General features: G+C 23.7%; 1 protein-coding gene across 1 annotated transcript; it reads left to right on the top strand.

Moving 5' to 3' along the window:
• The first annotated feature begins 5,561 nt into the window (after positions 1 to 5,561).
• On the top strand, positions 5,562 to 8,935 carry LOC129605840 (putative mediator of RNA polymerase II transcription subunit 29). The gene is made up of 3 exons (XM_055515816.1): positions 5,562 to 5,597; positions 5,672 to 5,728; positions 8,195 to 8,935. The coding sequence occupies exons 1-3, from the start codon at positions 5,562 to 5,564 to the stop codon at positions 8,933 to 8,935; spliced, it is 834 nt and encodes a 277-aa protein (XP_055371791.1).
• The last annotated feature ends 7,884 nt before the right edge of the window (positions 8,936 to 16,819 follow it).

Below are 16,819 nucleotides of genomic sequence, written 5' to 3'. Positions count from 1 at the left end.
ATGTAGTATAATATGTGAATTATTTAAATTATTATAAAATATACGTAATATGCAAGTGTAAGCACTGAGGCTTTAAATTTTTAAAAAAATAAAAAAAATTACCTAGCTAGGCTTATTTGGTTGTTGCTTATAACCACAGAAGAAACTTTCATACTTTATTAAAAGTATTGTTACATTTACAAATTTCCATTATAAAATTTGTTATAAATGAAATTTTCAAATGTCATATTAGGCTATTTAAACTTTGTATTTCTACTACATGAACAGTAGGCCAACATAATAATATTATCGTTTCTTTTACGAAACATTTCTAACAACATTCGCACGAAGTAACAAGTTTTCCTGATAAAAAGAGCAAACAACTTTTACTTTAATTTAAAAATTCTAACTATGTCATGTCCAGTTCCATTAATTTTAAATACACACAGCTATGCAATTAAATTTTTGATTTGAGGTTACTTGTACAGAACAATATGTTTTTAATTTCTATTTAAAAAACAATTTTATTTAATAATAAATTTTTTTCCAAATTTCATTTTGGTTTTCTATTAAATCGTTAAGAAATTTTAACTTATGGTACATAATGTAAACATGTGGCTAAATAATAAAAATTCATCGCAAAATTTCAAAGTTTCTTTTTATTTTATTATTTTTAAAAATTCATGAAATATTTTAATTTTTATACGTTCGTCTTCCATACAAAAACAAAAAAAAAAAATGCATAAACGAAAAAATTTAAATTATGAAAATTTTATTACAATTTTTTATTATTATAATATTAAATTCATTGTATGTTTATACTACATTATATTATTCATATTTCGCTGAAGATTTAAACCAAAACACCCAACTTCTTCACAATTTTCAACTATAATATAATATTAAATTTTAATGCAACCAACTGATACTAGCGGGTGTTGCATACATAACATTTGTGGCTGTTTAAAATGTGTTTTAATTATTGCTTAATTCTGTTCTGGCATTGGAAAATGTTGTAATATTATAGTATAAAATTGCTTAAAATGGTATTTATCCTCTTTCTGTTTAAAAGATTTAGCTTTTTTTCTGCTAATAGGCAATAATTTTCGGGTATTGTTCCTAGGATTTCATTTACATTTCTGAATTTTTCTAATAAATTAATAAATTTTATAATCAACACATAAAAAATATTTTCAATTATAGTTTTCAGAAAAATAATTCAAAAAGTGGCGAAAATAATTCAAATTTGTGAATAAAAAAAATCCGGTACTATTTCTCACACATTCCATTCCATTCCCATGTTTGATTAAAAAATTTATTAAAATTAAGCAGGGTCCTATTAAAGTTTTTACTTTTTTTTAATTAATTAACTGAAAGTCTGTATAATTTTTGTGGCATCAAAAATCGAAACACTATAATGAACTGTGCCAATAAAGAGTTGTCAAAAGTAAAAGTAGAAGAGGTTGGTGCACTAGAGCCTAAAATATGTAAGAAATTTTGTAGAAATACAAAATATGTGTACCGTAATTATGCGACACTCTGTACACATACATCTTTGTAGCTCATTTCTTTATCATCTTTTCTTTTTCTATTCATACTTATAGTAATCTTCTCATTATAACAATCATCTTCATTAAATATTCATAACACGAATTCAAGAAAAAAAAACTTTCAAAAAATGAATAAAAGAAGCTTTTCTTAACTTTATTAAATTATATATAAAGCATCTATTTATACATACATACATACATACTATAATATATGTATGTATATTGGAAAAGACAATAAATTATGTATATAGTATAAGAAATGAAATGAAAATGTAGAACAAAAAAAAAAAATGTAAAAGAAAATTTTCGAAAAAAAAAAACTAGAAAAATACAAGAGTTCTTATGAAAACTATGGAAACTGATAAAGACATCTTATATCTTATTTTCTTTTTCAAGTTTTTATATTATAAGAAAAAGGAAAGTTATGTGAAAAAAACATACACTTAATTATAATAAAATTAATTATTTGAATTAAAATTTTATAGCATTTCCAGATAGATTCCAATTATTTCATTTTCGTTATCGTATATAGCATAATATAGCTATGTAGAACTCTTAAAATCAAATTAAGAATTCTCGCCATAATAATTAAGAGAGTGTGTGCGTGCTATTAAAATGGAAATTTATTATTATCGAAATTGATTTTGTGTTTTTGTTTGTTCTTCTATAATTGTTGATCAAGAGTTTGTATACAAATGAAAACTCATTTTAATCGTTAAACTAATAAACATATGTATGTGTAGCTTTATAATAAATTTTGTTGAATAAATTTGATTTTTAGTATCCATCATTTTTATTTACAATATGCGAAAAGGATTTAATTGATTGGTATACCACTATGAAGGAGGATGCATACATTTACTGGAATTTGAACTAGTTCAATTTTGCTCTTCAAAAATTCAAAATCCTATAAAAATAAATAATCCTGCACTATAAATTTTCCAATTTACAAACAAACCTTTAAACTATAAAAATATTTAAGTTTTTTGACTTCAACAAAATTTGAAAAATTTAAATAACTCAGAAACGCAATGCGTGCCTACGTACTTATCATCCCTTTCTGATGCAAGTTGCATTACAAAACACTTCTCTGGGTTATACTTCAAAATATAAATATGACGATTTATCATAAATCGAGAAAATATTTAAAAAATATCAAAAATTTAAATAAATCTAAGGAACCATCAATTGGATAATTAAACCAAAAAACATTTTAATCCAAAATAAAATTTAATTTTTTTTGAATAAATTTTAAAATTTTTCAAAGTTTTAAAAATTTAGAAAAAAAATTTGAATTATAAATAAAATATTGCGTTGGCTTCATTAAACTCAACAACATCTATAAAAAAAAAATTCAAATTTATAAAAAATTTGTGAATAAATTTTTGTTCATATTTATAACAATTCCCAAGGTCATTGAAGATTTTCCATTTTCGGGTAGAAAAATTGCACTTGAAATTAAAATTTTTTTAAAGAGTTTTATTAAAAGCGATCCATGAACATGACATTTTCTGATTTATTGAAAAATAAAAATTTAAGTGTTTTTTACCCAATGTTTACGGAAATTTTTTGTTTTTTTTTTCGTCATAAATTATGGAATACAAATATGGTTTTTAAAATTTTAAAATGTTTTCATTATTCATTTAAATTTTAATTTTATAATTAATTTTAATTAATTTGTTTTGTTCTGCAATTGAAATTAAAGTTGATTATGTGGTGCGATGATTTTTTAAATATGTGATAATAACTATACTATGGAAAATTTAAATAAAAACTTACGCGTACGTACAAAATATGAATACAAAATTATGGAACATTTTAAAGTTTTGTTACATAGAAAGTATATAATCTACCATCTGACACAGAAATTATAGAAAAATTTTAATATTAAAGTATTAAAAATTGCTCAAAATTGAAAAAGATCAGGTAAAGAAGAAATTTGTAGATTGAATTGTATAGAAACTGCATTGAAATACTTTTGATTTTATAAAAATAAGGAGCGATTTTTTAAGAATTTGGGTTTTATATTCATAAAACAAAATACTAGAAAATATTTTATATAATATGTTTTCCTGTAAATGTTGACCCAGACTATTTTTTAGCTGGTCCATTCGAAAGGTTCAATTTTAAACCATTTTTTCGCCTATTTGGACAAGAATATCTTGAATTATATATTATGCAACAGATCGTCAATATGAACAATATATATCATGCGCTCACGAAGAAATTAATATTTTATGAAACATGTGTACTTTTAATTAATTTTTGTTGAATATTAATAATTTTGATTTTTGTTGAATATCAGTAATTTAATAAATATGAAATGGCATGATGAATCGGAAAAGTAAATTTAACAGTGACAAAATTTATATTAATTGTACAAATTGATTTTTTTTCTAATGTACACCTAAAATGTCTCAAAAATTAAATTTTTTCGGCACCCATGCATTTTATATAAATTCGTACTGACCGGAAATAAATTAGAAAATTCGTATTAATAATATGTTTGGATAATCATCAATTGGGACTCGTATAGAACTAAGCACTAAGGAGTATAAAGAGCAGGATAAGTTCTAATTTTTGATATTTCATTGTTTTAATTCAAAAAATCAACTTTTCTTGAATAATCTCAATATTCCTAGATTTTTCAAATAAATTTTCCTCCATAACAGTAATTTTTTCTTTTCTTCTTCTTCAAATTTTTTTTTTCAAAAATATTACTAAATTTAAAATTTAATTTGTTAAATTCAATTTAATTATTTTGCTACTAAAAATTTGAATGAATTCGAATGAATACACAAGTGTTGAAAATATTAATTACAAAATATTGCCTGCATTGTGAATTTCAATAGCATTTTAACCACAAGCATTTATAATGTAATATTTTAAGCTTGTGAATTTATAATAGAATTCATTTATACACAATGTACATTATATCTGATTTAAATATAAGAAGGCGCATTCGTATTTGTATATGTGCGTGTTAAAAAGGCTATTTTTAATTAAATTTGAATTAAATCTTAACGATTTATATTGAAATTAGTTGTACATTTAGCGGCATTTTCTTGAAAATACCAAAAAAATAAAAATGATCAAATGAGATATGAAAATTTATAGATTAACGCGGGAGGTGTAAGAGGGTAAAAAATACAACAAAAACCAAAAGAAAACAAAAATACCGCAAAAAAGCAAATATAATAAAGCGATTAATTGAACTGTGCGTTAACCTTTTTCATAAAATGATTTAAAAAGGTTAAAATTAGGTCAAAAATTATTTTTTCAAAGGCTATTCTATTAATTTTTCATTATGAAAAGAGCGCACATTTTGTTTTTTATTAAATTTATTCGAAAATTATTGAATTTTTATTTTTATTTTTTATAATTCAATTTTTCAATAGATTTTTAATTAGATTGGTTATGGTTTAAGCGTTTTGTTTTTAAATTATTGCTAATTAACCCTTATAATTTATGTAGACACTTAGATATTCAACAATATGGTATAAGCAATCATAAAGGAATTCAATGGATTTATGGTTGTATGTGTGTGTGATTGTAAACATTATTTTTTGGTGAAATATTCATGATTTTATAATTTTTATTGAATTTTTAATTTTAATTTGTGCAGGTTGAACAATTGAATTTTTTTGACTAAAAAAAAACAAAGGGAGGCAGAGAGAGAGAAAAACCGATAATTTATTGTTGGTAACAATACCGATTAAAAATTTTTTTTTTTAAATTCAAAATTTAGCAATAAATTTAAAAGAAATTTCCAAGACCACTATACTAAAATTTAGACAAAAACAAAAAAAAAAGAAATAATTATTGTGAATCATAAAATATTTTTATATGTATATATACATACATGCATATATAGTGAGTTTTTAGAAATGAACTTTTATGTCATTAAAATGCATTTTATACACGAAAAAAAAAAATAACTTCAAGGACTTTATTTACTTAATATAGCTGTTTTTATTAAGCTTTTACTTATTTTGTTATAATATGCCATATAAATTTTATATGTATATGTAAATGTATCTAGCCATCAATCAAATTTTTGGTAATACCGTAAGTCGTAACACATAATCATGTCTACGAACATATTTAAATCGAATATAAAATTTCTAATAAAAATCTTTAAGGCATATTCAAAATTAAGGTTAAAGTGGCGAATATTAGATAAATTATCTAAAGATTTTGTATGTCTTTAAAGATTTTACCGGAATTTTAAACTCATATTACGAGTATATTGTATATGCTTATATAATTAATTTTCTTAAATTTGATTCACTATATTTTTCAAGCCGTATCCCAAAATTTTCTTTATTTTCCAACCAACCATTGTTTAAAAGTTGCTTGGAAATTCATATAGATTTATTCATGTTTAACCAGAAGTTCCAGAAATCAGATTTCCTGTAAAATTTGAAATCAAAATTACAATATTATAGTAATGTAAATGAACCTATTCGTAAATTCAGTAATTTTAAGTTGAAAAACCTTAAAAGCTTTATGTAAAAATAAAATGTTGATGTTTTTCAATTTTGTTATTTTGAAAACCCTATTGTTCTTGGTTGGTTGGTTGACGTTTCCGATGTGACAGATCTTCCGTACTCCTTGAGCACCAGGTCCGTTTTCGAATCTACGATTACTTGTGGCCTCTGCAAGTCACTCGGTCGTTTTGAGAAATCCGTCTAAATGTTATTATTCTTACTTTGATATGATTTTAAGAAACACATTAGAAATTTAAATTTGTTTCAGCTTAAATAGATATACGAGTACTTTATAAAATCTGTTAGAATGATATAAATAATTGAGTTGACATCTTACCAAACTTCTTTTCCTATTATTAAATATTATATAAGATGGTCAGTTTACATATAATTTTAATTGTAAACTGCTGCCGGTTTTTGAATTTCCTTAATACTTTATATAGTTTTAAAAATGCATAGGTACTTTGAATTCTAAATTTTATACATGAACTTTATCTTAACAAGATATGACCACAAACAATATGTGACTAAGGTCAATTTAATTTGCCCACGTCTTTAAATAAAACTTGTCTGTAATACTTTTATTTGATTATTAATTCAATGTTTGCCCTTGGTAAAAAAATAACTTCTTTTTTTTTTTTTTTTAATTTTTGGTTTTTTATTTTTAATGTTCAATACATTCATTACGTATTTGGTATATAAATGTAGTGAAGACATTAAAATTTTTTTTTTGTTTTTTTTTTTTTAACTACCAAGTTACCACAGAAAAGAACCGATAAAAAAAAAAGAGTACAAGAGCAAAAAAAAAAAAAATAACAAAAAATTTTAGTTTGTTTTTTTTTTTGTTTTAAAAATTTGAAACTAAAAATTAAAAAATAAAAGGGAAAAAGCTTTGACAGTAACGGTATTTCTGCGTCTCTTTCTTATTCGATTTTTTTTTTTCTCGAAAAGCTCTCTTATACTTTTCTTTTTTCACTAAACAAACACAAAAAATTTTTTTACGTACCTACAATATTGATTGAGCGGCTATTGTCAAAACGAAACGCTGAAAACTTTAACAAGGAAATATGATAAATACCAGTATGGTCTGTGAGCGATATGAAAAGGCGTATAATTTGAATTTTGTATAATAACACAAAAAAAAACAAAGAACAACAACAACAACAACCAAAGACACAATAATTCGAACATTCGTAACATACGATTTTTGTTATTGTTTTCGTTTTTTTTTTCGTTATCTCCTTTTCTTCAAATAGTTAGTTAACTAATTTTTAAATAGTCATAACTTATATATAAAAATTTTTACACATATCTACAATACAGAGATTGTTATAAAATGTTAGTTGTTAGATGATACCAAAGAGATGCTGGTGCAACACAATCATGTTCTGTTGTTGTACTTTTTGATTTTTTTATTTTTCATAAGTAATTTGAGAGCATCGATATAAATATTTCAGATTACTCACGTGGACCGCCAGTTATTTAATAATCGTTAAATCGCGAAGTGCTCAAAAATTGATCATCTTCACTCTTAATAATAACAATTACGTTATTCGTGCTTTTTCTTACTATTTAATTTTTTTTTTTTATTTTTGTGTTAAATTTCGTTTTTTCTTATATAATCATAAAATTAATCGTTTGAATTTTGGCAAAATTATAACACAATTATTGTGAAAAAATAAGACAAAAAAAAAAACAAAAAAAAAAGACAAAAAAAAAATTATGAAATATTTTATTTTTATTATAACTTTATTTGTAAAAGATGTGATTTCACAACATAATGATCCTGGAGGATATTCATATAATATTGAAAATAATATTAGTCCAGCATTAGCATTAGGAAAAATATTAAATTCGAATTCACAACAACAACAGCAACAAACAAATATTGTACAAACATATATACAACCATCACCTCCACCACCACCTTCGCCAATAACTGATGGATATATACCACCAACACAACAATCAAATGGATTAAATTTTCCAATCAATAATATTGGATTACCAAATATAGCACAACAATTACCATCAAATCAATATATACCATCATCAACAGGTTCTAATAATCAAGGATTATTACAAAATATTAATTTGCAACAACAGCAATCAAATCAAAATTATAATGGAAATAAAAATATAATTATATCACCATTACAACTTCAACAAAATCAGCAACAACCGCAACAACAAATTCCTTTTAATTTACCTTTACAACAACAGCAACAACAATTAATTTATCAAAATAATGTAATATCACCACAATATCAAACAAATCAAAATATTCCATTAAATTTCCAAACAATTAATGGTGGCAGTAATGGTGTTATAGCACCATCATTAGGCCATCAACAGCAGCAACAACAACAACAAAATGAAAAACAAATTTATGTTCATTTACCACCACCATCACCACCACAACAATATCAAGGATATCCACAACAATTACCGCAATTACCACCAAGAAAACATTATAAAATTATATTGGTAAAATCACCAAATCCACCAACACCACCACCAGTACTTGTACCACAGCCAGTCGAAGAAAAAACTTTAGTTTATGTTCTTGTTAAAAAACCAGATCCACCTAGTCAAGAAGAATTACAAGCAATTCAACAGCAACAAATTATAAAATCATCAAAACCAGAAGTATATTTCATTAAATATAAAACAAATAAAGAGAAAGGTAATGGTGATAATGTTAAAGTTCAACCATCAAATGAAACTGGTGGATCTAGTGGTGAATCTAGTGATGTTACTGCACCTGATATTGATATAAGAGGTGGCAATGATAACGGTAAAGCAAGAACATTTCCAAATGGAATTACCGTACCACAAAATTTAATTGATAGTACAGTATCGAAACCTAAGTCACCCGCCATCTATGATACACCATTGAAAACATACAAATCATAGTTATTAATTTTTCTTTTAATCTCTTTTCAAATAAAATTATGACTGATTTTTTTTTTTTTGTTTTTAATTTTTTTTTTTATTTTTGCATTTTTATTTTTGTGAATCAGTAGAGGCGACCTGAATATTTTTTTTTTAATTTTTTTTTTTCATTTTAATTTTACCTATTTAAATTAGTTAAGTTTTTTGTTTTAAAGTAAAATAAAAAAAAAAGCATAAAAATTTATTGTTACATAATTAAAATGTTTACTTTCAATAAGAGTATCAATGAGTATAATATGTAGTATGTGTGTTGGTGCATGTGTCATAAGACCTACCGTCTTAAGTTAATTTATGCGTTAAGCTGCTGCTGCTGCTTTCACTTTTACTCATGTTATAAAATAATTTGTTTTTTTTTTCACTTTCTGCTGAATTTTTTTTATTGTTTTTGCCATGAAATTTTTCTATTATTGCTTACTTTTGATTTATTCGATTTGAGTTTTAGGTAGCATGTACATATTACATAGGATGTTCAAAGAATATTAAATTTCAAATATGATTTTTGTAATCAATGTGCAATAAATTATCATCAAGATTTGGGAAATGACGTAAAATTTGTAAAATCCTGAACTGCAAGTATCTGGGGTAAAACATTTTTAGTCAGACCGAATTCTTAACTAGTATCTCTGACATCTTAATTTAGAAGTACTATCACATATTCTGGTGTAATAAAAAAATTTATAAATTTGGAAGTTTTTCAATTATATCAATTTCATTATATTATAATACTTCACCTTTCTCAATTGTTTTATAGTAATTTGTAATGGTCAGACTGTATGCGGAGCATTTCAATTGCTCACATCGAGTTTGACACAGTCTCAGTGATGTAGCACCTACAATATTATTCTAAATTTAAATCTAAAATTTAATACCTTGTTTTAAATTAAACGTTCAATTTTATAATTTTAATATTAATTAAATAATTTCAAGGACAAGCATAAGTACACTTTCATACATAAAATCTATAAATTTTAAGCTTTTCGTATTATAAGGTACTTCAAAATTGACACATCTTATTTGGCATGTCAATATTTTTTGTAAACTAAAAGTGGTAAGCTTTAATATTAAACTATATACATAAAATTTTTGAATAAGCTTTGCGTATAATAAAAAGACGAATGGAAAAGACCTTCATAATGAATTTTAAAAATTTATGATAAATCTTTTATTGCTGTTTTGATTTTGTAGTTTTGTGGTTAAAAAATTTTTAAAATTAAAGCATGCACTGAGCTTTTGAGCTAACTTACTTTACCGACAAACAAGTGGTACTTGTAAGCCAAAGAAAACACATTTTTCATGATTGAGCTGAACCACAATGGCTCATTTCTTTTCATTTGAAGAGGCATGTGAGAGGATGCTCTTAACATAATAGCTATTTTCATTTTGAATTATTTTTGTAAAATTCGTCAACCCAAAAGCGGCCATAAGGTGTAAATAGTAGTTCTTTCGAAAATATCACACCACTATAGAAATTTCAATAATTTTTCTAATTTTGAAATTTAATTCCACCATTCCGATATATTTAAAATTATTGTTAAAAATAACAAACCTGATCAATTTTAATGAAACTAGTATTATGCAATATTTGAGGCCATATACTGTAAGTATTTTATGCGTACTGAATAAACCATTATTCATTCTAAAATAATTTATTAGCATTAACAAATTCATTTATTTATAAAACAAAATTTTGCTAACGGGAGATTTATGGTACTTTTAATTTAATATTAATTTTTGTTTGATTACATTTCACTTGCAATAAAATAGATTTTGGAATTTCGCTTTTATAATCTATCTACTTCATAGGTACTTATGTACACTGCTTGCAGTATTAAATTTCAATTGGGAACACGCAAATTTTTTTTTATTTTCTTTTGACGAGACTTGCATTAGTGTAATTGTATATTTTATATACCATAAATGCAAAAATTGAGAAAGGTATTTGATTTTATTCAATTTTAACTGAATAGAGATACCGTGTTATAATTTAAAAATTTTGAATATTCAGAAATATATATAGGTCAACAACAAATTCATTTTAATTAGTTACCTAAAATTAGTTGTAAAATAAATAACCATTTTGGAATTATACATAAATGCAAACAAAATTTATCTCTAATTTAGAAATAATTAACCTATATTGTGTTGTAAAAATTTTGAATGTTAAAATAATAACGATATAAGTGTCAATTAAAAAACAATAAACGTACATATATATTTTTATACACACTAAAACCGCTGTATTTAAAATCTTCAATGATTTTATGTATTATATATGTACGTATGTGTGTTTCAATTATATCACACATAATAATATAATTGAAATATTAGTTAAAAAGCAATTCATTTCATAAAATGAAATTCAAGTGGTTTAATTGTTGTATCATTGCCGGTAATGATTATTTAAAAAATTTGTAGAAATTTTAGAAAAAAAATGTTGCATAAATTTAGGCGAGCATAAAATTATTTTAGTTAAATTAACTGGGATTTGTATAGTAGTAGCTATGTACTATACTTATTATTGGAGAATTGGAAAGAGTTGAAAATTAACATTAAAAGCAGAGTTTATATGCAATGTTGTTAGATTCAAGAGCTCTTGCATGTTATGATAAATGAAAAATCAGAAAGGTTATAAAATTATAAATAATTCGGAACCTATATCAAATTTTTCATAATTTTTTTTTTTTTTTTGGAAAAGAAATTATCGTTTTTCCCGCTTTGAAAAGATGGAGTTGTCGTTAAATTTAAAATTTAAATTAAAAATTTAATACACCAATTTTAAAGAGTAACGTTGGAATGTGTAAGTGAATTGAGCAATAAAGATATTATATTCCACGTAACAGAAATGAAGGATTTATTTTCAAGACACCAAAAAGCACAATTAATTCGAAAATAACAAATTATTTTAATAAGTACACGTCTCTTCAAACCTCGTTGCAATTAAAAAAGAAACAAAAAGCACCAGAATTGAATTTCTCAAAATTTATTGGCTAATTGGAATAAAAGAGTTCGGGACTCGGTTTCTTTCCGGTTTTAAAAAGCATTTATTTCTAAAGGAAAAGAAATTTTTGTTTTAAATTCTGGGAAAAAAGAAATATAATACTGTTAAGTTGTTTAGCAACAAGTTTTTCTGTGTAGATCAAAGACAATTTTTTTTTTAAATTTCGACTACCTTTTCATCTCTTATAACATTAAAATTGCATTTATTTCCTGCGTATTTCCGTTCAATATTTCGAGTACATCGCATATAGTTTTTTTTTTTTTTGAAAACCTTAAAATGTTTTTGATTTTCTATTTATATTCTCAACTTCGAAAAAAAAAAATTTTTTTTATAGTAAAGTTTTGTTTACTATGTAATGCATACTCAAAAAACTTTTATTCATAAAATTTTTCATTATTAAAATAAAAATATTACAAAAATAAAAAGTAATTTTAAAACTTTTTATTCAGCACTTTTACAACTATGTATGATGAATTTTCTGTCATTAAAAATTAAAAACTTGCAATGAAAATTTTTTGAAATGTTAAATGAAATTCACGAATGTTAAATTGCTCTCAAAATAACTTTTAATAATTTTTTTTATTTGTAACAAAAATATTTCTATAATTTTCCATCTTAATGCCATGCATAGAAGAAGAAGAAGCAAAAATAATAATTATTATTGTATAATTCATTAGGATATTTTTTTTTTATTGCAAAAAAAGGACATTTTCGAATATAAATTCACTTTAAAAGTTGAATTTCCAACTAATATAACTAAAATAATTGAGTATGTATGTATGATGGTGTAGTTATACTCGTATTCTAATTTACATTACACACTATACATTTATGCGAGTATATTTAACATTCAACATTAAATATGTACACATTGCCATTTTGTAGAAGATAATTAAAATTTCAAAAACATTATATAACTACAAAGCTTTACAGTTTTTAGAGAACTTTTTATTTTTTTTTTTTTAAAAAACTAATAACAGTATTAAACACAAATGTAGAAAAAAGACAATATGGTAAATCATTTTTTAAACTTTTATAATAGAAGAAATAGTAGAAGGATATTTTAATGAGCAACATTGTGATATTATACGATGTGCATATTTACACAATTATGTACAATAAGGATAATATATGTTATGTATAGATACTTTGTAAATATAAATTAAATTTAATACATTTTCATATCTCCTTATAGTACAATTTACTTGAAAAACGTATTAGTTCTAGTTTAATATTAAAAATTGTTTTGAAAAATATTGTGGCAATTAAAATATTTAATTGTTTTTATATTAAAATTGTAATAATAATTGAAAAGTTGCTGGGGGAATATAAATTATAACTGAAATTTACCATGAATGTGATAATATGTAAATTAGAAACTAATACTAAAAAAAAATAATTTAAAAACAAAGTGGTGAAATTAAAAAGAATGGAAAGTTGGCCGTGGACATAGTGATTATTTTTATGTTATATGTTTGTCATACGATCACAGAAAAATTGTTATAAAATATGAATGAATTATTGAATTTTATTATTTAAAATAAAGTTTGTGAAAAAATTTTTCATATAGTCGAAAATTCATAACGTTCATATAAAGTTCCCTTTTAGTAATATAAGTATAATCTGTTAAAGGTATAAGAGATAAGTAAGACTTTTAATTACGTGTTCAAATTGTGACTTGAATTTTATGAAAACCAGTACTATACTTATGCAATATGTATATTATTGAGCCAGTAGAATAATTGAATTACTTATGCAAAATTTATAATTTGCTCTTCTTTCGATAATTGTTAACTTATTTTAATGTTTGTGTAAATGTGGTGTTTCCTTCCTATACATTAAATTTGATCATTATAAAGAAAAGGAAATGTTCATAAAGACAAAATTATTATACTTTTATACATACTCGTATACCACAATAAGGTCATAATTAATTAAAATAATTTAATTTAGAATCAGTAAAAAATTCAGTTGACATTTTTCAGTAATTTGTAGTAACAAAGGCTCTGTTTTATCTAGAAAATATTACTTGAAAAATTCTTGATTCAACATTTTGAAAGATCATACTTTCTTATACTATACAAGCTACATATAATATTCGTTACATAGTCACGTTGCTCTGAATTATATGCATTATTTTACATATTCAAAATAGGAGTCAGCTTTTGAGCTTCATCTTTAAATCGAGTTTTGAAGAAAACAAATAAGAGTTATAAATTTCTTTGGTTTTGTATTCCTGAATCCCTAAAAATTATAGATTTACACACAGAACCAAAAAAAAATCAATCTTCATTAACTCACTTAAATGGGTATTCGTGTTTTAGGCAGAAATCTATACAATATTAATAATTTCAGTTGATATCTCAGTTTCGATCTTAACTTAATTAACTGAACCGATCTTAATGAAACTTAATATGTGAGTTTATTTCGACTATATGACGAATTTCTCAACTATTTTTTTCCGCATATAAAGAGAAATAATCAACCAATTTGTTTAAAATTCAACATCAAAATTTGAGGGGTATTAAAACTATGAACTTATAAATTTTTAGAAAAGTTCAATGTTCGGAAACCGAACCAGGGGCCGATTGAATTTCTTGAAATTTAATATTTGAGTTCTAGTTGCTACCGAAACTAATTGGCAATTTTTTCAGAGAACTCGAATAGCGCAACATGAAAATCTCCTAAGCGTAGAGTTTACATTTTTCTAGATTAACTAAAAGCTTATTGGTGTCCTTAAAATTGTTAAACGCATTTTTAAAATCTTCTGTAATACTTTCACTAAACTGGACAATATAATTTGCGGTAGGTCATGTGCTGACCGACCATATCAAATTTTTTTCTTATCATTTATAATTTGTCTAAAAATAATCATAATACCTACTGTTTTTTTAATATATACCAACAAATAAAATATTTGAAAAAAAAAATTATTTATTAAAATATCAAAGAGATCTACTACCACTATTAAAGATTAAAGTTACTGTGATTAAAATTACATTAAATTTTATGAGTTCAGTGCACAAAATTAATAAATCACCAGTGTAAAGTTTTTCAATTTTTTCATTATGTTTTTTTTTTCATTGGAATATTTTGCTCTTATTTTTTGAAGTAGTTTACTATGAACTTATGGAATGTATGCATATACATACATATCTATACATATTTCGTATGTACATATGCATATATACAGGTATGTATAAATGAATTTAAAAGAAAGTTTTTCCCTTCAAAACCAGTTAAAACTTAGTTTTTATTTTTGATTTTTTTTTAGTTTTTTTTTTTTTTTTTTTGGGTTGTTATAATATCAATAAAACTCGTGTGGGTTTTTAAAACAAAATTAAAATGTAAAGAATATACGAATGTATATTTGTATATATACATAGATAATTGAATTTGAACTTAGTATTAATACGATTTTAGTGTTATAGGTACAACATGCACACAAAATATGAGTACTTAGATATTATGTACCTATTGTACATTCTGTTGAATCGAATCACATAAAGGTACATAGTATATACATATATCATTATGGTATTGTATATAGATTCAGATATTCATACAAAATCTTTATATAAACGTACATGTGCATCTGTATTGCATGTATACAAAAAATGTATGTATGTGCAACATATTTTTATGAGTTCAATTGAATGTACCAAATTGAATGCAGACATTACACACATTCTCTTTTTGTTTTTAGCCACAATACAACAACAGCATGTAACGAGAACAAGAAAAATCAAAAACAAATAATAACAATTGGTATTTTATGGTAGTTGCAGCAGCATATTATTGTTAAAAACAATATTGTACAACAAAATGTTGCTAAAAAATTACTGAACTGAACTGAAGTGAACTGTGAACTTATGTTTTAAAGCTAATCTCTTGAGCTTCACATAATAGTTTTAATGAGAGTATATATACATATGTATGTATAAAATTATTATATTTATGTAAAAATATTATATGCGGAAATTATATCTTAAGAATGTAAATACAATGTATATAAATATTTAAACATCAAGATGTACTATGTACATATATACATATTTGTAGATTTACGAATTGATATTTTTGGAATTTATCCAAGGAATTGAATTAGTAGAAGAAATAAGATTAAATTTTGATAGTACCAACAATAATATTTTATGAAATTGTAAAATACAACAAATATCGTATATGCATGTATGTATGTTTACATATGAATATTGTATGTGTAGTGATCTGAATATGATTAAGATATGGTCTTCATTGTAAAATGTAGGAAAATATAGAAAGGATTAGAGGAAGCACGTGTAAAAATATGTTAAAAGTTTTTTATTGTAAATTTTTGAACATTATTTCCACCATGATGATAATGCTTATGTTGATGACAATGATAATGATCACAATGATGATTGCATATTGTGTAAATTATTTTATTTTACAACAATGCTTGATTTATATTTTTTAAATTGTTTTAAAGTGAAGGAGTTGCTTGTATATTTAAAAGTATAAATTTGTAAAAGTATAAGTAAAACTTACTTTAATATTTTGTAAAAATTATCGTAATCATGATAAGATTTTATAATTTTATAATTTTCTCAGTGTATGTATCAGAGTAGAAAAACAGTACCTAATTGGTGAATTTTGTTCCAAAAAATTTCAGAACGTTAATACACAATATATACGTACATTATAAGTAGATATATTGTTTGTTAAATAAATAAATCAACAAATTTGTGAAGTTTATTGATAAAATAGAAGGCTCGGTTACAACAAAATACCTTTACGAGGCTTTAAGTAGTTGATAAAATTCAAAATATGAACATGAGAACATGAGAAATTCTCAGCCACTTTAC

This window comes from Condylostylus longicornis, unplaced genomic scaffold (genome assembly GCF_029603195.1).
Source record: "Condylostylus longicornis isolate FDR11 unplaced genomic scaffold, ASM2960319v2 ptg000015l, whole genome shotgun sequence".
Classification (NCBI taxonomy): Eukaryota; Metazoa; Arthropoda; class Insecta; order Diptera; family Dolichopodidae; genus Condylostylus; species Condylostylus longicornis.
This window is presented reverse-complemented; position numbering and strand designations above follow the sequence as displayed.